The following is a 25,243-nucleotide window of genomic DNA, read 5'->3' as shown; positions in this document are numbered from 1 at the left end:
CTTGGCTGAAGTGTTACACTGGCAAAAAAAAAAAAAGGTAATTAGACTGAAAACCTTGGAGAAAATGCTTACAAGGATGTGCATAAAGGTCCCCACTTTCAGTGTCTCTGACCTTTCCCCGATTATATGTCTCCCTGACGAGTTGATTCAGAAGGGCAAGAACCTCAAGAGCGTTTCAGAGACCGAAAAAAAACAGAAAGGACTCCAAGGCTACCGTGACGACGGAGAGTAAGGTCCTGGTCGACCCCTTCACCTTGGGCCAGGAGAGCGAGTTTGAAACTCCAGCTGTTGCATGCATGTGGATGTTATATGTTAATGAACTGTGGAATCTCACTGTCTCAGAGCTAACGTTAAAGGGCAAGAATTACTTCATTTTTAAGAACCACTGAAAATTCATGGCCATGGATGCAGAAGTTCCATTGGAATAGTTGATTGTTAGTTTTGCTGACCTTCATCTTAAACACAGTAATTCATTTTGTGGTGAATCTATTCTCTTCCCTGCACTGGTCTGTGATTTGCATACAAACTGACACTGTTGCCAACTCTTTTTCCAATGAATGTAGTTACTGGCCGCTCAAAAGTGGCTAGAAGACGCCAGACAACAGACAACGTTTGTTCTAAAAAGTCGCTAGATTTGTCCCTACACACTTTTGAAAGTAAAGTTGTTAAGACGGTATGAAAAGACAAAAATTGCAATTGCATTTGGGGAGTTACAAAATGGTGGCCCTTCTGATATGCACTGTGGAGGGAAAACATCTCTGGTACATTGCAAGAGGAAAGGATGAGAAAAACTTTTTATTTTTGTTTCTGTACATTTTATTTCCAAAAGTAGTCTAGTGGGCCCAGTGCAGTACAACCATAGTGACAAGCACCACACTCAACTCCATACTGAGAAGTAGAACATTTGAATCTTAAAACAGTTAATATTGTTTTTGACTGAATGGATGTGGTTGTGAGGACCCTACCTCCGGCACCTTTTTTGTGTAAAAGACAGGATGTGAGGAATTTGGAGAAATGCATACTTAAATGTGACGTAAAACATCTGCACAGGTGTCACCTCACACCTGACTGTCGGTTTAGCACCCTTGAAGCAGTGGAGGTGAGCAGGAACCAGCCAAAAATGGGCAGGGGGGGAACAGTGTGGAGTGGTTTTAACATCGGGGCGGCTCATTTCTTGCGGAAGAGGCTCTTGATGCCCTCCTGGACGGGCTCGGACATCATGCTCATGGGCTTGTTCTTGAGCGCCGCCTCGCGCATGGTGTGGTAGACGTACTCGTTCTGCTGGAACATCCGCAGTTCCATCTCTGTCTGCATGCGCATGGCCTGGGCACACAACGGAGGAAAAGGGGTCAAAGGGCGTGATCGGGTTGCTTGGTTACACTGTGATTTTTTTTTTTTTACATTTACATATATTCATTTGGCAGATACTTATCTAAAGCGACTTACAAAGTGAGGCAGAGTACAACACAAGCAAAAAGCCATACAAGGAGTCAACAATATTAGAAGCGCTGCATGGCCAAGTTTCATGACCAAGTTTTTATCCTGCGTGTTTGGTTTCAGTTGTCTTCGCTATTCTAATTCGGAGGTATAGGTGTAGGATGTCAGCTGGTACCTCCAGGTCCTTGGTGATGGAGTGAGAGGGCCCGTGGGTAATCATCAGGATGGCGTAGGCCTTGCAGATCATGCTGTGGCCGACCTCAATGGAGCCGGCGTGCCAGTGGGTAACTCCTGCCCGCATTGTGGCCATGCCCAGCTGGGCGTTGTTTGGGTGGTACAGCTTCCTGTCACAGGGGGGGGGGGGGGGGGGGGTGTATAACATGACCATGTTAAAGCTTCTTGTATAACATGAATCCCTGATTCAGTACACTGATCTTTACATTATCCGGATGGCTTCTCATTCTTTGGACTTGTTTTCTTACGATCCCAGATAGATATATGCACTGATCCTGACATAACTCATCTTTGTAAATGCAGAGATCGTGGCTGAGAACAGACAAACTGGCCCTGTTCAACACAGCGCAGATCTGCAGACTAGTACCAAACTTAATACCATACTAAAACAGACATTCACCGACCTCTGCACTTTTCTAGTGAACACAAATTGAAATAAAGGTGCAGGTACCCCATTTGATCCCAGAGTTTTATGTCTACTATCAATGTTCATTTTTATCGCTGGATCCCTCTCTCATTCAGATAGCAGGCAGGTGAAAAGGAGGTGTCCCATGCCAGGTGATCACCAGTGAGTACATCAGTAATTGCAGCACTTACATGTACCCCTCCACCATCCTGCGTGCGTACTCAGAGGCCTCAGAGAAGAACTGCAGGTAGGACAGCACCTCGCTGGCGACGCTCAGGATTCGGAGCAGGTAGATGTGGGTGTCTGCCAGCACCGGCTCCTGTTTCTCCAGACACTCCCGGCACAGTTTTACCACCTGAGGGAGAGAGCGAGATGAGGCATTCGCAGTTCAGCAATGCTCGTTGCCGTTTCACTACCAGCGACCATCAATGCTCTGATGCAGTGACCTCATTCAGTTATGCTGTACGGTAAGAGATAACCACAGTCATCTGCATTGATATGCTCATCAGTTCTCAGCAGTTTCATGAGCCCAAATCTGTCTGCATTTATCCATTAGACACAACACTGATCCATCTGGACATGAGGGAAGAAATGCCATTTTTTAGCACAGAATGCATGGAACGAGTTAATTTGACTATTTTGCTAGCAAAATGTTTCATTCATAAAATAGGATTCTGCCAAAAAGGGCCAATTTATAGGTGTTAAGGGGTTTAAAATATTACATCAGCTCTTAAGGAACTATTCAGAGTGAGAAATCCATTATGTATACCATTTTTGTCAAAATACAATTTATGTGTATTGTGATTTTCCACTGTCTTGTTGTTTATATGTTGTAAGCATATTTTTTTTTATCAAGGAAAACAAGGAAATATTTTTCTTCCATCATGTGTTTTCTTTGGAACTGGAATTGTATGTTGCAACCAGTTATTGGTTTCCGGGTAAAAGAGGGTGCAAGGCTGTAGGAATTGAGGAATCTATGGATTTGAGCACTTCTGGGATAGGAGCCATTGTCACTGCCTGGCAAAGCGGGTGGAAGGGGAAGACTTTGGATGTCGTACCTCATGGTAGTTCCCCTCAGTGCGAGCCTTCTCAATCTTCTCCAGCGTCTTCAGACTGTACTCTGTCACCTCCTTCACCACATCCTCAGAGGGCTAAGAACAGAGGTAATGGTCACATGGGAGGCAGAGAGCATCATGGGAAAGCTCTGCCCCCCACACGCTTCTCAAGCTGTTTGTCTCGGAACAGAAACTCAGAAGTGTTTGGGTTCCACATGTGCTGTAGTCCCTGAAAGATCTTTGTTGTGACCACTAGAGGGTGCAGTTGCCACTGAGACAACAACCTACTGTCCATGAAAGCTTTTTTTTTTTACTCAGTAAATGCTCTAATTAATACAACAGTTCAGGCGCTCCAGATTAGCAAGATCAGCCACGACAATGGAATGTCAGCTCTGCTATTACCACAATATAATTTTTTTTACTGCCAGAATTTTTAGTATGCACTGTCAAGCTTTGTATCTATTCTTTTTTTTTAACCATGGGGTATTTTATGAGTTCAGTTCGCACACAAGGGGGAGGAGAGGGGCGTTGAGGTCAGGCCCCCTCTTTCCTGACTCACTGCTGTGGAAATGCTGAATCAGGCTAAGCCTCAGGGAACATGCTTCCTCCTGGCATTTAGTAATCATGAACATGGTAATAGTCATAACTCTGTGCTCTTGCACACAAAAGTGATATACCTTTGCACTTCTGTATACCTCAATTCTGTTTTACAACTGTGTGTGTTTGTGTGAGCCAGAGAGAGAGAGAAAGAGAGAGAGAGCATGAGTGTGGGTGGTAACAAGGATTTGAAGTTGACAAGACAGAGTAGCATCTGTTGCTGATTAGTAGCAAAGACAGCTAGCCTGCGTGTCAAACACAAATCTTCACCAGTGTTTCTCAGTTTTACTGTCCTACTTTACATAGGGTGGTCATTAGGAAAATCACACTGCAGCGACGTGATGCAGTGGTAAAAAGATCAGACCTTAAGTCTCTAGTCTGAAATTAACGTTGCACTCAGAGCAATTTCAATGGCTAGGGGAAAAAATCCAATTGCACAATAGTTTGAAAAGTGTAAAGGGCATCTAGTATGCAAAGGCATCACAGATCTCGGTTTGAGTTTCACACAGCCTTGCACTTTGCATCCTATATCGGATAAAATATGTTTTTCTCCTCTCTCAGCTGTCCAGCACCGTGATCCTGTGTGCCAATTATAACCCCCAGCAATGACCCCAGCATTGACCTCTGCAAGTGAGGAGAACAGGGTGCTGACCAGGGGAATTTAACGCATGTAACAGCATGTGTTTAACTAATTACTATAACTATTACACTAATTACAAATGCAATAACAGTATTGCTATTATATAACAGTGTAGCTATCATATCACTGCTGCTTTGCAAATTGATTTACCCATCATAATTATCTAGTGAGGTCCCATGCGGTTAGGATGCACTTTGCAACATACCTTTAAAATTACTGAGAGCAGAAACCTCAGGGAAAATGTTTGCTTGGCCACACAAATTATAAGCTTAGTGTGAACCATTGACTTGAAGAGCATTTGGTACATCCCCTTTAATACTTTTCCTGGGGGTGTTATTTTTCTGGTTTATTTTTCTAGAAGCCCTAAAATAAAGTTGAAGTTCCAACTTAATTTACATGTTATAAAGCTGTTGAAATCCACTTATACAAATGAATTTTCCAGGCGTAAGTACATAACAGTCTAGTCCCCCTGAGGATTCAATCACAAATTCAAATTCAAAACTTTTTGGAATCAAGTCCTTTTCAAGGCAACTGAACTGAACTGGTATGCTGGTATGCTGATGCTAAATGTCAACAAATGTCAAGCCACGTCAAGAAATGTAAAATCTCTCATGTTTTGTCCTGTGATGGCAGATAACTCTGAGAACAGTGCTGTGGACAATGCCTGTTTAAGACTTCATCTTTGGAAATGCAAACATGGAGCAAATTTTTTTAATCATTGGCTGCATCAGTATCTACATCTATATCTCAATAGGGCAGATTGGGGTCATCTAACATAACATATACCATTCTGACAGCATGACCACAGGTACGACATATATGAGTAATGTTATGTAATGTAATATGTGAAGAAGGGTATTGTGAGGAGAACTGCCAGGTCAGGTATAGACATGGGAGCTAAGAAAGGTAGATAATGGAGGGAGGGAAGGGGTCACCCCACCTTTTTGCCATCCACGTCCTTGACACCCATCATGAGGTCATCTTTGATCTGCTGGGTGCACTGCTGGCAGGTGCAGTCAAAGAAGTACTGCTGCTTCAGCAGCCGCTGGCGGTCTTTCGACACGTTGAGGAAGTCTACGTAGGCCACCGTCAGCTCCTCCCCTTCCGGGATTTTCCCCAGGGCGCGGAGCTCGATCCTGGGGAAGAGGACGGGAACCCGGGAGAGGCACGGAGAAATGGGTCAGGGAGAGACAGAAGGCCTTATCGCATCATTACCCATCGGATCGACAGTGCCATATTGTGTTGACTGCTGGTGTTTAGACTGTATAGTTCACAGTATGGATGGGTAGGGACCATGTTAACGATGTCCAGTTGATCCAACCCCAAGTCCACCTCAGACCTCAAGACAATGGTACCATTCCCCCACTCGCCCCCTCCCTCTCCCTTTCTTTCTCTCTCGCCCACACTCTCTCTCTCTCTTTCCGTTCTCTTTGTATTTCCCTTTTGGAAACACTGAGTCATGCGGCTCCACAAGGCTGTACTGGCTTACTGCGGGTCGGGGTGTGGACCATGGACGTGACTTTATACAGGGACCTGGTTAGCCTAAAGTGGAAGCCTCTACAGACATGCTTGATTACGATATTATTATCTCTACACTCCCACATTTGCCATGCCAGATAACACCGCTTGACCGCTTCACTGTGGAGGTCACCGACAGTAACAGAAAACACGTAGCCTTTGTGCATAATGTCTTTCTTGTTCTAGGTGTATAATCTTGAATATTTAGTCACACAATGATGGAAGAAATAACCTTTTATCTCAACCAAAATAAATGAATGTGTAACAAATAAAATATTTGAGCATTTGGATACACATTTGAGTAAGTATATAGAGAGTTTTGGTGCTTTTAGTGGGTTTCTAAAGATGCCTTTATATGATTATACAGTTCACATGATTACTTAATTTTGTAGGTTAAATGTAGCCTCTGAGTTGTTTAGGAAAAAATATGAAAAACAAAAGTACTTCTGAAATAAGATTTAAAGTTTTGAAGGTGGACTATTGCATCTGAGAACAAACAACTTGCTAACTATATGTGTGCCTTCTATATGTAGTCGTGAAACCCTGTGCAGCTCACACAGGTATGATTGGTTGTACATTTTTCAGGTGCTTTCTTTGACTTCTTTGACTGGTATAAATCAGTCATCTCTGCACATGTGACAATGTGTCCAATTTCAAAGGTCCATGCAATACAACCATATGAATTGCTGCTCAAAAAACTGACAAAGGAAAATGTGAAAGGTTGTTTTGAGCACTCACATTTTCATTTCTAAAGATTTCATGGAAAACACATCTAAAATAAAAAGGTCTACACAATCATTTAAATACTAGATACTCCAATTTAAGATGTGCATACCACTTTTTCTGCTAACTTTATGTAATACAACAGCTTAGTGGTTCCATTCACATCATAGGCTGTCGGGGCAGGGCTATAAACGATAGGGTTTGATTGAACAAAGTGACAAAACAAAGCCTACAGCAGTCGTCTCAATAGTCATCTGTCTTATTAATGGTTATTAGCCAACGTTAGTGCAATGGCAAGAACCACCAAACACAGTAGGTCAGGTCTCAGGCAGCACTGAGGTTGTCATTATTAGTCTTAGGGTGATGATCAGCACCTCTGGCATGAGATGGACAGGGTTTGGGAGTGGGGTAAGAGTGGAGTGTGAATGATGCATTTCTGCGCTGTAGAACATGGTATCTAGTCTGGAGGTAAAAGAGACAAATGGCTAGTTTTGGCTAGTTGCTAGTGTTGAGGCCCGTTGAAAGTGCAACTGCAATTGCTCTCTGCCTGACGTCACTCCACTACGCTACTCTTTCAAGTCCCTCCACCGATGGCATCACAAACAATCATGCGGAAATCAAGAAAGTGCCCACAAGCAGTGCCCCTTCCCGGGCTGTGTGTCAGGAATAAGGTGAAATCATGAATCAAGAGTAGCCAGCCTCAGAAAAGCAACATTAATCCTAAGTGGTTCATCTTATCATTTTATTACCATTGGCGGCTGCTATTAGAATGTATCATCAATGTATGTCAATATATGGTCAAATCCAAAATCAAAAGCTATTATATATTTTTTAATATCTGTTAAAATAAATGGTGTGTGTTTAAGCATTTATCAATTATTCTCAGTTTCATAAACAGCACTGGATCAAAGCAGAGAGGCAAACCACTGCTCAGCCATGGCGCAAACATTGCTGGCAGGCAAACAAGCGAGAGGTTGTGACACATCAGTTTTCACCAGGAGCATGCAAGTGTAGACGTGACTCGGGGAGCTGCAGAAGGGCTCTCTCCGGTATGGGAGGGGCACAAACACAGAGCCGCCTCACATCAGCTACAACCCGAAAAGCTCATGCGGCAAATCTGGAGGAAAAATTTGAGGTTTTATGATATCTCTTTTATGCTCCATGCTGTGGGGAAGAGTGGGCCACTGTCTTGTTGGTTTCATAAGAATGACTCTCTCTCTTTCTCTGGTGATTTCATGTCTATTTGGCTGGCACTAAAAGTACCATTGCTTGAATTCTGTGCTAACTTCAACAGCTGCCAAGAAAAATATCGGCACTTCAAAGAAATGGTTTATATGTTAAGATTAGAATCTGTTGACAAAATATAATAACAATGTAGGGTAGTAGGAACAAATTAGGTACATACCCCCTTGAACAGCTGCAAAGGCTTCTGGGATGTACTCTATGTTGTAAATAAATTTTGGGCGATACCTCAGATGACCTGATTTTTTTTCCCCTCCAGTTCATCAAATGATGTTGTTAGCTATCAGCGTGCTCAAGAATTTCTCCAGCAAAAGTCATGGGGTAGGCTCAGTTGTAAGCATGAGGGTGGGGCAGTCTGAGAAAACCCTTCAAATGTCAAAATATTGACATTTTAAACTTGCGGTGTGTTTGAAAATGACCATATCATCCTACAATCAGAACTATGTCTAATCACAGAAGCAGAGCTTGATCGTCCTGGTTACTTTCACTGTTTGTTGCTTAAGTGATCAATGTCCCCATCATTGGGACATTCAATAAAATCCTTATGTTGTTTTTCTATGGCAGCTCTTCAACAACAGAGTGGCTAAGTAAGCTAATGTAACGTGAGCATCCTGAGCACCATCCTTGTTCATAGGCTCAGCACTGTACTCACAGAGTAATAATGGACAGTGGTAGTTGGGCTATATGACATTTGCACCGCTGTGTGATGAACAGGAGTGTAAGAGCAGAAATTAAGCTTTCAGAAAGCAGTACCTTTTTCCAAAACATTTCTTACTCAACCAATGTGAAAACACTGCTTCACAAATGGTCAAAAACCTTACTTCTAGCGCAATTTTGAAAAGACAATCTTTAAAGTGATGCTGTCATTCAAGGTTTTTGACCAGAAGTGACACTCGTTGCATTTTAGAAGCCAAAATTCACTCCTGACTTCTGGCAGGGTTATGCAGACTGCTACACATCTATGTAAATCAAACTGAGAGGGATTATCTGAGGCCCTGTGCTGCTAACACCCTCCTGCTGGCTCCTGGAATAAGGGGCTGTGCTTGGGATTGGTGGCTAAATTAATGATCTTAGATGGTAAGGGTGTTGGGTTATTTTGGGGGTCAAATGTCAAAGGTCAGCTCACACCATACAGACCCACCTCCTCTGAGTATGAAAGAGAGGGTTCAAAGCCGTCTGACTGGAAAACAAAATAAGAGGCAACCATTTACATAACTCCAGAGAGAAATACATGTTCTCTCTCTTAAACGTATAACACACACATACACAAAACCAGATAAAGCTGTGCTTACGGCCTCCTAAACATATAGCTCACTCATACACGGAACCAGACACAACTATGATTATGGTCTCCTTTTCATGTACAGTACACACACAGCTGTTCTCACTCTCTTCTCTTCCAACACACACAAACAATATCCCATTCCACAGTCTCTCTCAGCACTATATTCAGTAGTTACAAGCTTACATTACATTACGTTTAGTCAAAGATCTTATCAAGAACAACTTACATAGCTACAATTTTTATGTCTTATACATTTATACAGCTAGGTATTTACTGAAGCAATTCAGGCTAAATACCTTACTCAAGAGTACAACAGCTGTGACCCACATGGGAATCAAAGCGAGAGACTTTGGTAACAAGCCCTGTTCCTTACCACTATGTTGATTAGCTTGTCCCCCTACTGTGCTATGCAGTCCGCTGAGTTGAAGGTATGGGATGTGTGGTACTCACTTGCCGTGGTTGAGGATGACGGTGCAGTTGGGCCAGCAGTCATGGTTGACCAGGCACAGATTGGGGAAGATGCCCACACCCACCGCCTGCAGTCCTCTCTGGTCACTCAGTGTGAACCCATTACAGTTAATCTGGGAGCCAGAGACGGAGAGACAGGGGAGAGGCCGCCACTGTCAGACTGAGAAGGGAGGCTAGTGCTGAAACACCGAAACTGAGGCCGCTACTGACACACTGAACACAGAGGCTGGACATAACTCACTGAGGACAGGGGCTGGTACTGACACTCTGAGAACAGAGACCAATAGTAACACACTGAGAACTGAGACTGGTACTGACAAACTAGGAAAAGGGAAAGATAGCAGGAGGAGCAAGAGGATAGACAGGACAGAGGAGGACAGAAGAAATAAAATGCAGCAAGACAGAAGGCAAACAAAATTGACAGAAATGAACAGAAAGACAGGTAAGGATTGGGGGGCACAAGGAAAGGGGATGAGGGCAGGCTGAGCCCGAGACCAAGACAGAACAGAAAGAAGCAGACAGATAAAGACAGGCGGGCCTCTGACTACGCACCACGCCCATGATGTGAGAGACGCAGTCCACGGTGTACTGCCGGCTGCCGCGCGGCCAGTAGTCCAGGAAGTTGTGCACGTCAATCTTCAGCTCCTTCAGGTCTTCCTCGGGCATGTCTGCCACGTGGTCTTCCAGCTCGTCCAGCGTGGTCAGCTGACTGTCGGACACGACGCCCCCATCCTTCTCAATGCGCCACAGTATGCGAGCAGCGAGGCTAAAGTTTTTTTGGGAGGGAACAGAGCACGGTCAGCACAATATCTATGGAGATTTGTCAGATCTGGGTACACACACCCCAAAATACACAAGGAAGTGGAAGAACTGGGCAGGGAGCTCGTTTCAATTAGCCAGAGTTACCTTTCAATCAGCAACTGACCTGTACCTACAGCGCCAGGTTAGGTGGCTTCTCGTATAAATAATCATTTCAATTCAACCAATAAGAGCTAAGACAGAACTATCACCAGCAGCACTACAGAAGTAGGACTGCTCACCCCTGACACAGAGGATTCATACAGCGTATATACATGCAAAAATGTCGGAGCACGCCAAGGCTCGATAACATCATCGTGTCTAAGAGACATTCTTGTGAAATCAGTTCCTCTCGCCTGTCCACGGCGCGCACGTTCTCTCCTCCCCTCTCTTGCGCTCTCTCCCTCTCTCCCTCTCTCCCTCCCTCCCTCCCTCCCTCCATCCCTCCTCTCCTCTCTCCTCACCGGATGTTCTCGTTGGGCGCCTTGCCGTAGGTCTTGATGGCGGCGCACTCCTGCTTGTGCTCCTCCCAGCAGGCGCGCTGGCAGGTGCGGTCGCAGTACTGGGCGAACCTGCACTGGCCGCAGCGGTGCAGCTTCTCCTGCCTCCGGAAGCAGCTGTGGCACACCTGCCCTGACAGACTAGGGGGCAGAACGGAGACGGGAGCTTTTTAATCAGCCATATCAGAAAGTACAGAAGATGAGGCACTGATCTTTCTATTAATGTTTTTTTTTGTAGTGTAGTTATTATAGCATAGTGTGATTATATAGTTTTGTTCTTCTAGTCTGTCTGTTTTGTGAAACTATCCATTGTGTCCCAATATCCAAACTATCCAAAAATCTACCTTCCAAGTAAGGCTTGGAGAGATCTTACTTGGGAGATACATTTCCAACTTTAGTGCATCACCAATAATCACCATAATCATAAAATGATAAACTTCATCATTTGCCACGATACTCAAGGCCTTGGCACTTGACCTTTTCTATCCCTCAGCAAAACAATGTGCTTCTATCTGGTCAGGGCCATCACATGCTTGCGGGCATTGTGTGGACACAATGTCTGACATCATAACAGGAATGCTTTACTCAACACCCCTCCCCCCGGCCTCCCTTTCTGGCAACAAGACTTTTTCCCCTTTTGCTCCGATAATATGAAGAACAGGGCATCAAAAGCCAGTTTCCTGTGGTAGATTCTACATGTCCATCTGCAGGTTTTGAGTTTCCATGGAGACAATGAACTCTGCTAAACAGCCCACTCCACAGTTTTAAGGTATTAGTGTGAACCATTTAGCCGATCAGTAAGGTGGGTAAAACCACGCAAACTCTGACAGTGTCTGGCAACTCTGAATTCAGCAGACATTCAGGCTATAGATTGTCTTAAGGGATTTACTGTCACCAAATAAAACAGGACAGACAACAGGATACATGTGAACGAGACACAATGCATAAAAAATTATTTTTGATAATGGTGCCTCAAAACAGATTAGGATTGCTATGAACACTGAAAACTAGCTCCGAAGCTATAAACCCACACAATGCATTCTGTGAATGGAAAATGAGGTTGCAAAAGGAAAAAAAAACTAGAGCATACCAAGGCTTGCATACATGTGCAGTGCACTCCATGTTTATTAACACCCCAGATTCAATAGTGACAAAGTGATGAAATAAAATGTTTACAGTAAACACCTGATACTCTGCTCATGCCAAACTGATCAGGCGTACACATATATATATATATATATATATATATATATATATACATATATATGTTAAAATATAACCACCAGTTTTTGGGACAAAGGCTACCAATGGACCTTGGAACAGTTCTGATTATCTTACATAATGTCCACTGCATTATGTGGTTACATAATGCAGTGGACACTGGACAGTGGGCAGACCAGACCAACAGCAACCAATGAGAGATCAGCATTGCAGCATGGGGGTAGGGCATTTTAAAGCAAAAAATGAGTGCAAGGCTGAGTAAACCATCAATTGACACCAGTGACCTCTTTTGGCCGCAGTTCTTCTCAGTCCAACGTTCAGACTGAACATTGGTTGCTGTTTGATTGTGTTTATGGAGTTGTTTCAAGGCTGTGTGGATATTTTTGGAACTAAAAGAAAACCACAGAAGTTGACTGTGTCCCTAATTGTGTGAGGCTGCATGCTTTTCCACTGAACAATACAAGCACAACAACTGTTACAGGACATGAAGTATGTCAGGATGGGAAAACCATTACTGGGGTTTACTGATTTACAGCCATGGCATTTGCTGCGGGAAACCGATAAATGACTTACCCATGCGTTGGACAGCAAGAGAGGTCACCATGATCTAGCCACAGAAGCTCACAGACACATTCCGACCAAGTGTTTGTTTAATCTGGTGGCCGTGTGACAGTGTTGTGGAATGGGGTCTGTGCTGTGTCTTGGAGTGCACAGAGCACACAGAGAATTTTCTAGTGCATAAAAAATAGCACAGGGGTGAAGGGCGGCGGTAAATATTTTGTAGTTTATGACCGATTTGATCTTGAACATACAGTTCTTCACGCTTGGGCTTATTTTCACATCTGTCCTCAAATGCAGTGGACGTTATGATTAGTTTAGTCTTTGTAGCACTTTTTGTGCATTGAGAGATTTGCCCTTGGGGCTTTGACCTTTTGTTGACTGTCGTAGCACTCAGTGAATAGGTCTTTTTAGACTAGAGCCATGGTTAAGACAGGACAACAATATACACTTATTTTTAACTTCTATTAAAATGAATTACTAAGGATTTTCTGGATCTGTACTGCTGTTTGTGTGGCTTTTCTTAGGTGCTAATGTACCTCACTTTATGAGTCACTCTGTGTAAAAGTCTGCCAAAGGAATAAAAACATGTAAACACAGAACCTCCCCTGGGTGGAAATGGAGGATTAGCCTGTCAATGTACCAAACCGCTACAGGGTCTGGATCAGTCTAGCCTTCACACCTGTCTCTCCCCTACAGGCTTTATCTGTTTATCCAGGCACCACACCTGTTCTCTGAGGGTTCTGTGTCTGTCCGTCCCTGTCTATCCCCAGCTGTCACTGTCCCAGATGGCTCTCTGTGCTCACCTGTTGGTTGTGAACACCGCTACAGACAGCTGGCCCACACAAAGTCTCTGTGGCAGTCAGCAAAGATGAGCCACAATTGTTCCATCCAAACAAAAATGCCTAATTGGACGCAAAAATACACTGTAGTTTGCTGTCCAAAGGTGTCCAGTAGGACATTTTTTGAGGAGAATTAAAGATTCACATGCTAATCAAATGTATTCATTAAAAGGATGCTTTTATAAAGGGATTCAAGTATTCACATGCTAATCAAATGTTTTTAATGCAATGTGTCAATCAAAGCTGGAGCAAACAAGGACAATAAGACAAGTAACACAGATGACAAAAACTTGACAACAGTCCCTGCCCCCTTCAGCATTACATTACATTGTATTATTTTTGCTAACCAGATGCTTTTAACCAGGGCGACTTACAAAACCTACAATTTATAACTATTATACATGTACTGTACACACCTGAGGCAGTTTGGGTTAGGTACCTTGCCCAGGGTTGCAACAGTGGTGGCTTCACCTGGGAACTGAGCCCTTTGGGTTATGGGCCCTGCCCTTCACCACTGCTCCGCACTGTTCCACACTCTGCTGTGTGTGCATACAAGGAGGTGCAGAGGTCTGCGGTTCATCAGAGCAAGGTGTCACGTGACAACGGTGAGTAAAGGGGGACTGCACTGTGTCAGGGAGAGTCAGCCTCAGAAGACTGCCACCCTCCCCCTGCATAGCCTCTCCGTCTCCATCAGCCTGAATGCACCCCCACTTTTCTGATTACGATCATCCCAGTACATAACCCCCCCCCACAACATACACCTCTCCTTTGCCCTTCTACCTTACCCTTATCCTACAATTCAAAGCTCCTGAAATACAAGCTACCCCTCACGATGTGTGACACGCTTACGTAATGGGCTATTTTGGGATGACATTACCAGACCAGCTCCAGCATTACACCCACAACCACCCCCACCTTCACTGCCAGTGAAAAAAAAAAACAGTCGCTCAGTCAGTCAATTCATCTCAGACCTTCATCACATATTGGTGGACTGGGTCTTCTGTGAAAAAATGAAGAAAAAAAAAAACACTTGTGATATCTCACTTGGTGGCTAATCGTTAGTGGCTCAATCTAGCCAGAGCTGGAGGGCTATTTTTGGATGTGAAAGAACACTCTTATCACAAGGGGTACTGGTGAAACGGTGCACATACCTCACTTAAGCCATCCATCATAGTGTGACCTCGGGGCCTTGAGGACATCATATGCAGGCAAGAAATCCTTGCATTTACAAACATGACTGCATGGATATTATTATGAGAACAGAAATGATTGTAGACAGAATAGCATAGTGGATGTTTAGCATTGCTCTTTATCATTAAGAATTTGTAAAGGGTAATTCCTTTCATGATGTAGAGGAATGTGTGAGAAATCTTTCCGAATCATACAGATGCAAAAAGTGCCCTGGATTTTGATTGTAACGTTTCGTTGAAACTGAAGGCAACAATAAAAATGAAGTGTTAGAGGAACATGTCATCAGAAGTGAAACATTTGGTGACATATTCTAAGCATTTTATTTCATGTTTTCATACGTAAATACAGTCAAGTCAAAACTTGAATCATGACGCCTCCTTTCAATGTGGGAAGGAACACCTTCCCATGTCAAAACACCTTTTCTTAAGGTGGCTTAAGTTCAGAACAACATGGTGCCACACAATGAAACATTAATCAGCTGAAAACTATTTGAAGCTATCGTTAAAATTATGTATTACAACCAGTTATGCCAAGCCAATCAATAAGCCAGTTACAGCATTTTTAGTTCTTCTGATTCACGTGTTACCAGACCATTTTAGAGATTATGTAAACTCCTCATTTTCTGATTGGCTGAATAGGTAAGGTCATCCACAGTTCATTGTGTTGAAATGCACCAAACTGGTCCAAAAAAAATTTACAATGCTCCCCTATGGAGACAGCCTGGTCAGTAAATAACCATGTTAGTAAATACAATTTACGCATCAGTGCATCTGACTGCCTGACATGAACATAGGCCTAGTGTGACCAACTGTCTGGTCATGTGCAGACCCTGTTCAATCAGGAGAGTCTAATAACAAATCCAGGCAAGCCATGACGAATCTGCCGTGCTGCACCTGATGGAATCATGGCAGGCAATGTGATCTATTAACTATGACGTGGGTTTTTTTCCCCTTTTTACCCTTACAGTGACCTCAGAGGTCTCTGGTCCTAAGAACACAGATAACAAAGTAACATCAATTGGCTCTTTTCAGGAAATTCTCTCCACAATACATGCCATTCCAGCACAGGAGAAGATTGTGTGGAGATGAATCCAACACCTTGAGCGTCGTCACAGCAACATGTCAGTGTTACCTATTTTATAATGAAAGCAAGTACAGTACTGAAAAATGTACAGTACATTGATGCTGAAACTGTGGACTCTGGCCAGTCTACTGCCCAGCTGAAATGGTGAATAAATACAGAAAGGATAAAAACAGGATCAATAACTACACAGCTATCAGACGCTCTGCAAAAATGCATGAATGAAATGTAATTCTTTTATGCATTAAGTGTTTTATGAAACTGTGTAAGGAACCATAAAAACGACCTATCCATGCCATTATGTGGTCTGTTAAGGTTTCCAAATTTTAACAAGCGCTGCCAATATAAACATCCATGAACTCAAGTCAGCTACTTAAACACCTTTTTAAATACACTCTACCTCCTCATTTCAGTGGCACCTCTTGTTTCTCAAAAGGCAATTAAACATCCACAAATAAGAGTAAAAATGTACAGTACCAATCAAAAGTTTGAAGACACCTACTCATAGAAGGGTTTTTCTTAATTTTTACTATTTTGCCCATTTTATAAGAAGGGTAAAGAAATCCCAACTATCAAATAACACAAATGGAATTATAATTCCATTTCAAGTGGATAATACTTGTCAAATAATTCAAATCAAAACTATCTTGTATTTTAAATTCCTCAAAGTAGTAATTTTCATTTTTTTGGAAAGAAATTCACACATAGGTATCAACCTCACTATTTGATTTCAAGCATTTAAGCATTTAAATCTTGAGATCAGAATGCTTTTGAATGCACGTTTCTCATGATCTTAATCGAGTATGTCCAAACCTTTGACTGGTACTGTACGTGTGCTCATGTGTGTCTTTTGGATCTGGAGTCTGCAGATTAAAATAGCCACTCCGTGTTCACTCCAAGAAAACCATACGCTGGAACAGAGTGAGAAGGATGTGTGACTCGTTCAGCATGTACCCGGATCCATGTTGCTGGCGGCTCTATTTTTCTAAATGACTTCCAGTGCAAAAAAAAAACCTTGAAGATTCAGTTTCCTTCTAAACAGTAAGGTCTAGGGAGGTTCTTTGCTTATAAGCAATGATGATTGCTGAGAAACTGAGACTGAGTAAGAAAAAAAACTTGACTCACGCTTGCCTGAGAGAGAGAGGCTTATGTCTGTGGGTGAAAATGAAAATGGTAAGTGTGTTAATGCTTATTGGCATTCCGTGAGGCTCAAATGAGCTCGGGTGAGAAAACAGAGGTGCCAAACCATACAAAACACTACCCTCCTTGTCCCCCCCCTCCCGTAACCTCCCTCGGGAGGTGGCAGTGGGCGGGAGTGGGCGGGAGTGTAGCATAATGGTTAAGGAGCAGGATTCGTAATCGAAACGTTGCTGGTTCGATTCCCCACTGGCGGTGTACCCTTGGCCACAATTGCCTCAATAAATATCCAGCTGTATAAATAGATAACATTGTAAAAACCTGTAACTGATGTAAGTCGCTCTGGATAGGAGCGTCTGCTAAATGCCAATAATGTAATGTAACATAATGCACTGTAAGAACTGTTCAATCTGTCTGTTCCCTATCCCCCAAATCCCTGACACTGATATGGCGGGAGGGCACAGAGGAAGCACATACGAGGACAGCATTCCGGCATTCCAGGGAGAAGAGGACTCCTCTTCCCCACATCACGACCCCTCTCCCTAACCCCAAACATAGCCAGTCAGGCACAGTGTCAACAAGCCAACCAAATATTAACAGAGAGTTGGATGGGGGAAAAACAGGGACACAAACACACTGCGTTCTTATGTTGTGGTCCTCCATTTGGTGACATCAGGTCCTACAGACCTGAACACTCTGGAATTCAGAACACTGAGCCACTCTGACCGGGTTGCAGCACTGAGCACAGCAAGTTTCACTGAGTTACTGAAATTGCTTCAGTCTGTGAAGCTGAGCGCACCATAGCCTTACTGAGCAGCTGTATCCTGTGCAGTCTAACTGAAACACAGCACTTTATGCACTGTAATCTTACTCAGCAGACAATCAAATCCTAAACACACAGCAGTCTTATCAAGTCACTGAACACACATTCTCTTCTTGTACCGCTACTGAGTGACTGAACACAGTCGTTACATTGCATTACGTTACATTGCATTACGTCACATTACGTTACATGACATGCATTTAGAAGATGCTCTTGTCCAGAGCAACTTCCAGCGCAAGAAAGTCAAGGTCATTCACTCACTCAGTCAAAGTCTCGCTGTGTTTGAGTCCTGAAAACAATTCAGTCCTACCAGCCTAAACAGACTGCAGTCCAACAGAACTCCGAACACATTGTCATCTCCTCTGAACCTCTGAACAGACTACAGCCTCACTGAGCAACTAAACACTGAATTCTTATTACGTACTGTCTGGGCTATGTCAGACTATGTAGGTTTAGATGTTCATGAAAGTCTGGCCAGATGCTGTTACTATCAGAGACACTGACATCCACAACTGACATGCGACTAATCGAAAGCATTTTGAAGCATCACCCCCTCACCTTGTGCCCATGCCCCTCCTGCAATTTCCTAGCGCACTAAGGTGCCAAACACACTGAAGTATTGAGCCCACCGCGCCAGCAGTTTCAGAGAGTAGCTTTCAGGTGGCACGGCATCGGCATGGTACCATGTTAATCTGCAAGCCTGCGATTCTGTGGCACTGTAAATGCCAATGAGCACATCGGGTGCATTGCATCACCCTACTGACTGTGCACTTTGCTGTCAGCAGGGCATCAGCACTGTACTAGTGGTTGAGGAGGGACGCTGCCAGGTGAAAACAGACACTGTTCTATAGTTACGAATGGTACAGCCTACCAGGGGAGCATTTACTGAGGGGGTCTGTAGGCTGCAGGAGAGCGAGCTGAGAGCCCCCTTCTCTGCTGCCAGCATCAGAGAAGTGATGTTAGCATATCCACGCCATAATGTCTGATCCCCATCCTGTGATATTCACTTCCTGCAGTGGCCGTGTGCATCTCTCTCAGGTTTGTCTGGGATTCCTCTCAGGACCTACCTGTCGAAGACGACGGCGGCGAAGCTGGGCTCGGCGAAGATCACGTCCCCCGCCCACAGCTCCTTGGTGGCCCTCAGGCCACGGCCCTTCCCTTCGGCGTTGAACACTTCCACGTTCTCCATGTTCTCCAGGGTCATGTCACTGAGGCTGTCAGAGAGCGTGTGAGAGACTGAGAGAGAGAGACAGAGAGGGGAGAGGGAAGAGTAGAGGTGCTGGCTGCTGCCTTGAAGCTGCACACTGTCTCTCAAGTCCCCTCTGTTCCAACACCTGCCCTTTCCACGCTCCTACCCCCACCCACCCAAAATAGACTGCCCACCCAGGCCATACCACCTCAGTAGAGGGGGGGGGGGGCTCTGACAGAATTTGGGTGAGGGGTGTGCCTCTGGCCAGAAGAGACTGTTGGTCCCTCTAGGGTGATGGTAGAGGTGTAAAGGGGGGTGGGGGTGTGAGTGTGCTCCCCTTTTTGGGAGAAACTGGGCTGTCCCAGTAGTATTTTTATCTGACAGCTGTGTCTGCCTGTCAGTGAAGGGGTTGGGGGGGAGATGGGAGGCAGCTGGGGAGGGCTTTCTTGTGGGTTGGCTGTCTCCATCTCCTTTTCTCCGGCAATCTGTCTCCCCGCTTCACCGTTCTTTCTCTGCTCCTCTCCCTCTTTCTTACTGGTTTCACTTCTCCTTCTATCTCATTGCTTCTCTGCTCACGCTTTCTCCTGTATTTCCCCTTGCTTTGCTTGTGTCTCCCTCTGCTTTCTCATCCCACCTCCCATATTCCCCATTCCCTTTCTCATTGCTTTATCTCCGCCAGCGCTTTTCCTCGCTCTTTCACTCACACGGTTCCTTCATTCTTCCAACCTCCGGCTCTCCCTCTCCACTCGAATGCACTGCCTGAGCGCTGAACCATCCGTCAAAGGTGAGATCAGTTCAGACCAGCAGGGCATGCTCATACAGTAGTTTCATGCATATACACAGGGTTCTCTGTCACTACTTGTTGTAGCGTCAGCTGGAGAGTCCACACAGTAACCCTTTTAAATCTAGATACAACCACATACAGTAAAGCACTGTAAAAGCAGCATCCTTCCCCAGTTCAAACACATGGTCCACGGTAACCCGATCTGAAAACTGCAAAAAACAGGAGGAGTTGAAGGCGCGAGCATTTTTTTCCCCCCTCACACTTGAGGGGTGATTAATCCTCGGAAAAAAATCCCTCCTTTTATAAACAAGCAGGGATGCTTGAAGGCTTACATCGCCACGTTGAGATCAACTGTTTACTTTGGGGCGGGAAGAACGGGGGAATGGGGGGGGGCGGAGCCTGAGTCTGATGTTTTCCAGGTGATGGGAAAGAGAGAGCACCAGCAGCACCAGAGCCTCTCAGAACATTCCTGATTTGTCCCGCTGATCGCAGGGCGACCGGCTGCGGCTTTGCACAACCTGATCGCAAACTGTGATGAGAGGAGCTGCATCACTAAATCAGCTGGTCAGCTATCTTCACCAGAGATCATTAGCTGGCTGAGTGGACTGTTTGCCACATAACACAGGTCAGAGTTTTCAACTGGTATATGTATACAGATAATAAAGTACAGTATTCCTCTCATGAAAATAATGAATCATTTTGCATTGAAGTCTTTCCGATACACAACGAGTTTGTAATGTCCTTATTCATTCCAGCACGGGCCATAGTAACATCAATCATTCAAGATTCTAAAGGTTAAAAGTGAATGTTGATGAGCATATAACTATCAAATCTATTATAAAATATAAAAGATCATTAATAAAGAGTATTAAGGCACAGTTAAAAAAAAAAAATGTTTTTTTTACTGAGTGTGAGGAAGAGCTGAGGAGAAAGCCACCCCCACCACTTACACACAGAGAAAAAATAGACCTCAGCATGTCTAATCATGGTGAGGTTGTTTTAAGATTAGTCTCTACGGCCTGTTTTTACAACTGATTTAGCTTTAGGGGTTTTATTGTCGTTCTTTCTGAGATTTGGCAACTGTTCATTTTGATCAGAGTTGATCCAATGCTTTTCATATTTTGCGTTCCACACCTTTTGGGTCTTTTGGCAAATACAAATACTGAGCATCAAAAGGTAAACATGCAATGCTAGCCTTTCATTCAAGGAAGAGAAGACACTGTGATTGAGCAAGCCACTGAAGTGTTCCATTATATTAATTTAGCAGACATTCTTATCCAGAAGGACTTCCAGCCCCAACATTGGACTGAGATAAGGCCAACATAGGTTGGCAGTCAACCAACTGTAAGCCAATGGTCACAACATAGAGGGAGATATTTGAAAAAGGGGGAGTGGGAAGGGGGTGAGGGAAATTACTCTCTCTAATGTGGTTCAAGGATGTAAACAGTTAAGGTCAGAAAAAGACATTCCAAACATCAAGCTTCGCAACATTGATTCACTGCAAAACTTCACTACACAGGATGTGTGTGAACTATAAAATAATTCATATATCACCAGGTCTGGCTGTCTTGTATTAAATTATTTGTTTAATGAGCAATGATATAACGGCGACAAAGTACATATATATTGTATATTTTATTATTCAAATGTCTATCAGCAGCAATAATCTACAAATCTAAAGGAAAACATAATTTCTCTTAGATACAAACAAAAATGATTTTTACATAGTTAGGTCCCACGTTGCTCTTTTCGATATCCTGTTATGGTACAATTGAAATACTTTGGCACATTTCAGAGGCATCAGTATATCTACACTTTCCTTTAAGATTAGAACCACAGCAGTGTAAATTCTTAATAGCCTTTAAATATGTACATTTGGACAAAATAACCAAAAACAAAAGGATCATCTGAAACCGTAACATGAAAATATCCAAGACAAAGCAGGTCACCTTGAAATTACAACTCAAGGATCATAATGCTACATTTTGCCCTGGCCCACAGATATCCGGTACATTTACAAGAGAGGGGAATAATATTGTTGTGTGCCCCAAACAGCTGATCCAGGATCAGTTTACTCAACCTTAATTCCATCTCCAAACATTATTTGGAGAATGCAAACTGAGCATAACCACAGACTGCATCTACAGCTCTGCAGGTCACTGCCGCCCTGTGGACACAGTGTCTGTATTGTGCAACTACAGCAATCATCACCTACTACTGGAATGCTTTCCCTAGGAAACATCAACAGAAATTAACATAACTAGCGGAAGAGGAAATTCAGAAAGGCACCATTTGAAAATAAATGATTGTTATGCTAGTGACATAGGAATTGCACATTAAAATGAGGAAAAGATACCATGTTTAAGGCTACGTTTTTGAGGTATGAGCACATAATGAAAACAGACGTTTTGTCAGGATTGTTTTCCAACTCCTGATCGGATCACATAAGCACGGTCTCCCTGATCTCATGTAGCAGTCACACTGCAAATACACAGTGCTTACAACATTGACTGAATAATTTCTACTTCACACCAACAACGCCACAAATAAAACTGCACTGCGATGCACAATGAATCACGGTAATCTCTGCCGATTCCTCCCTCTAATAGTCATAGCTTAATTGAGGGCCATCTCTTTCTTTAAACACGTCTGCCATCCCGCCCACAAGCTCTGCCTCTTCCTGCCCCCCTGCCCCCTAAAACTGAGGGCCAGCACATTTAGGACTTTCTATCCCTGTCCTTAAAGGTCATAGAAGTCCAGGTGGGCCCCGGAGGGGAAGTCGTCGTCCAGCAGCAGCTTCATGAGTTTGACGCCAGACTCCTCGCAGGTCAGCAGCTGGCCCTGTGAGTGCATGGCAGAGAAGGAGCTCCTGACGACCGTGTCTCCGGTGTTCGCCCGGGCCTCCACCTGCATGTCTGTGTCCAAGGGACCTAAATGTAGAAGGGGAGACGGAGAGGGAGGGGGAGAGAGAAACACAGATCATAAAAACTCCCATCAACAAGAAAAACAACAGCCTCATCACACAGAAAAAGAACAAACAACTCTATTCACAGACTATTAGCAGCAGGTATTATGAGTGGTTAAATTGGTGTGTTATTCCTAAACAAAGGGCAAAGCTCTATAATCTTGTTGGCACTGGTTGCTAATGGCGATGTGGCTGGTGTATTGTGCCTACTTGGTGTTGTACAAAATTGTGGACAGCACTTCTCTGTCTTCTCTAAATCTAACAAATGTTCCACCAAACATATTATCTATCTCCAGCCTTGATATACATATTGATCTTGTGACAGAATACAACACAACAGCCAGATCATAGCTATGCTTTCTGCCTCCGATTCAACCCCGACTCTGTACGAGTTCAGTGCGTACCTCTTATCTGAGTCTGTACACTTTCGGTCACTACTGATGAGTAGACACATTGACTCCGGACCTGGCCACACCGAAGTACAGACGGACTTTGTCTCATGAAATCAGGGCTAAATTTACTTGAAAACTACATCATATACGCCTTTTAACAGTAAACCACTTCCAAGTATCTTCTAACGCCGAGACAGTGCACTTATGCGCTGAAGAAGCACTTGTACCTGGAGCGTAGTTGAGCACACGCAGGTCGGGCTCCTCCTCCGCCAGCACCCTGAACATCATGTCGCGGGCAGCCTTGCCGGTGCAGTACAGCACCCAGGACGGGAAAGGCCGCACGGCGCACAGCGAGCTGATGTTGACCACATAGCGCCGCATCCCCTGCCGCTGCGGGAAGGCACTTATCACCCCCGCCGTCAGACTAAGGGCAGAACTCACGTTGAGGGACAGGTAGGAGTCCACCTCCGCGGGGTCGGTGAAGCTCAGGGCGAAGCGAGACACGTCCCCTAGAGAGGCTGCAGGGAAAGGATGGAGATCTGTGTCAGTAATCTCATCTCCGTCGTAAACTAAACGTGCACCCAATGCAGTTGTCATAGGATATATTTCTCTCTGCTGAGCCTCTTCTTGAATCTAACTGGCATCACCTGTTGCTATAAAGGGTGATTTTTTGTAGTGGCGATTACTGCTCGAAATCGTACACTAACACAACGTATGATACTAATACTGCTATAATTGCTATATAACCGGTGTCATACTAATCGTATAGTAGGCTACTAATACAACAACAGTAATAATTTCAAAGTGTAGACGTAAAACCCACAAACGGCCGTGCATCTGCAAGAACATTAACAATACACATCACCGTGAAACAATTCAAGATGGCCTGTCAAATCATAGCAAAACAAGTCTAGCGGTGGCTAATATGAACATAGCTGCCATGGCTCTCACCTGCGTTATTTATCAGAATGAGGCGGTCGATGTCTATGGGGCACGTCTCCTTCGCCGCCCTCACCGTCTCTTCCACGGCCTCCTTCTGCCCCAGGTCTGCTATCACACAGCGTACCACCAAACCGGCCCGGCCTGCCTCCGATGCTGCGAGCTCTGCTTGCAGCTCTCGTAGCTTGTCGCCGGATCGGGCCACCAACAGAAGCACCGACCTCGGTTTGAGCAGACCGGCTATCTGCAACGCTAGGCATCGGCCGAACCCTCTCGACGCTCCTGTTATAATGCACAGCGACTGACCCAGATCCCTTGAGACTGGAGGTACCATGTCTGAAATCACGTTAGACTGCATATTGATTGCAAGAGCGAAAGTACGGTCTATTTAAAGCTCTACTGTATCCCCAGAAGCGAACAAAATTAGCTTTTCATGCCAAGAATAAAACCCGCAGTTAAAATTCTTCACTCGCCAGACCATGAAGGAAACAAGCACCCAATCGAATCAAAGCTGTGGTGCGTGACTCCACCCCGTTACAGTTGTGTAACTGCTTAAACGTGGAATTGCATACCCTGGACTGTGCAGAATTAGTTTTTTTTCTTTCTTTCTTTTTCAAAAAGAAGAATGTAGCTGTGGTTGTTTGTATACCTATATATTTCAGAAATAAACATAAACATAAACATTGTGATTACCGTGGGAATGCTTGAAATAACGCATGTCACATGCTGTCGACTGTGTGTAACATAGTAAATGATTGATCACTGAGCAATTATGCTGTTGAGTTTGCCAAGCTGACCAAGAGCAGAGGCCAGCGTCCACTGTCAGAGTCACAGTAACCTTTTTTTTTCTCAAAATTGCAATAGCCAATATGTTTGTCATACTGAGGACTGTATGTGTATAAAATCTGTTGAATTTTACATTTAACTCATTTGGCAGATGCTTGTATCCAAAGCAACTTACATAAAATTAAAGTTCACACACAAAGTTCACATGAAAGGTTTTTTTTAAGTTACATAAAAAGTACACAAAGTTCACAATTTTAATTGTGTAGTAGTATTTATGTATACATGTTGCATTAGAGATATAAATAAGTGTAGAGTGGAGGGTAACTATATAGCAAAGACCAGCCACACATCCCAAAACAGCAGCAACAACAGCAGCACAGGCCAAAACAGGCAGCTAGTGCAGATTGAGAATGGGTTTTCTCTGAGATATGAT

General features: G+C 44.0%; 2 protein-coding genes across 3 annotated transcripts; both read right to left on the bottom strand.

Moving 5' to 3' along the window:
- Window positions 1-814: 814 nt before the first annotated feature.
- On the bottom strand, window positions 815-19,081 carry LOC118777484 (histone-lysine N-methyltransferase SMYD1-like). Its single transcript, XM_036528463.1, has 10 exons — window positions 18,823-19,081; window positions 10,868-11,044; window positions 10,158-10,371; window positions 9,588-9,718; window positions 8,994-9,032; window positions 5,310-5,505; window positions 3,136-3,228; window positions 2,269-2,432; window positions 1,613-1,781; window positions 815-1,323 (listed from the first exon to the last, which is right to left on the bottom strand). The coding sequence occupies exons 1-10, from the start codon at window positions 18,957-18,959 to the stop codon at window positions 1,168-1,170; spliced, it is 1,476 nt and encodes a 491-aa protein (XP_036384356.1). The 5' UTR covers window positions 18,960-19,081; the 3' UTR covers window positions 815-1,167.
- Window positions 19,082-21,368: 2,287 nt separating this feature from the next.
- spra (sepiapterin reductase a) lies at window positions 21,369-24,484 on the bottom strand. Of its 2 annotated transcripts, XM_036528467.1 has the most exons (4): window positions 24,037-24,484; window positions 23,313-23,603; window positions 22,459-22,658; window positions 21,369-22,418 (listed from the first exon to the last, which is right to left on the bottom strand). In XM_036528467.1, exons 1-3 carry the CDS (start codon window positions 24,380-24,382, stop codon window positions 22,468-22,470), a joined length of 828 nt encoding a protein of 275 aa, XP_036384360.1. In that variant the 5' UTR covers window positions 24,383-24,484; the 3' UTR covers window positions 21,369-22,418; window positions 22,459-22,467. The 2 variants fall into 2 exon arrangements, with proteins under 2 accessions (XP_036384360.1, XP_036384359.1); XM_036528466.1 differs by having other exon boundaries at window positions 21,369-22,658.
- Window positions 24,485-25,243: the final 759 nt, after the last annotated feature.

Source organism: Megalops cyprinoides, chromosome 5 (assembly GCF_013368585.1).
Source record: "Megalops cyprinoides isolate fMegCyp1 chromosome 5, fMegCyp1.pri, whole genome shotgun sequence".
Classification (NCBI taxonomy): Eukaryota; Metazoa; Chordata; class Actinopteri; order Elopiformes; family Megalopidae; genus Megalops; species Megalops cyprinoides.
This window is presented reverse-complemented; position numbering and strand designations above follow the sequence as displayed.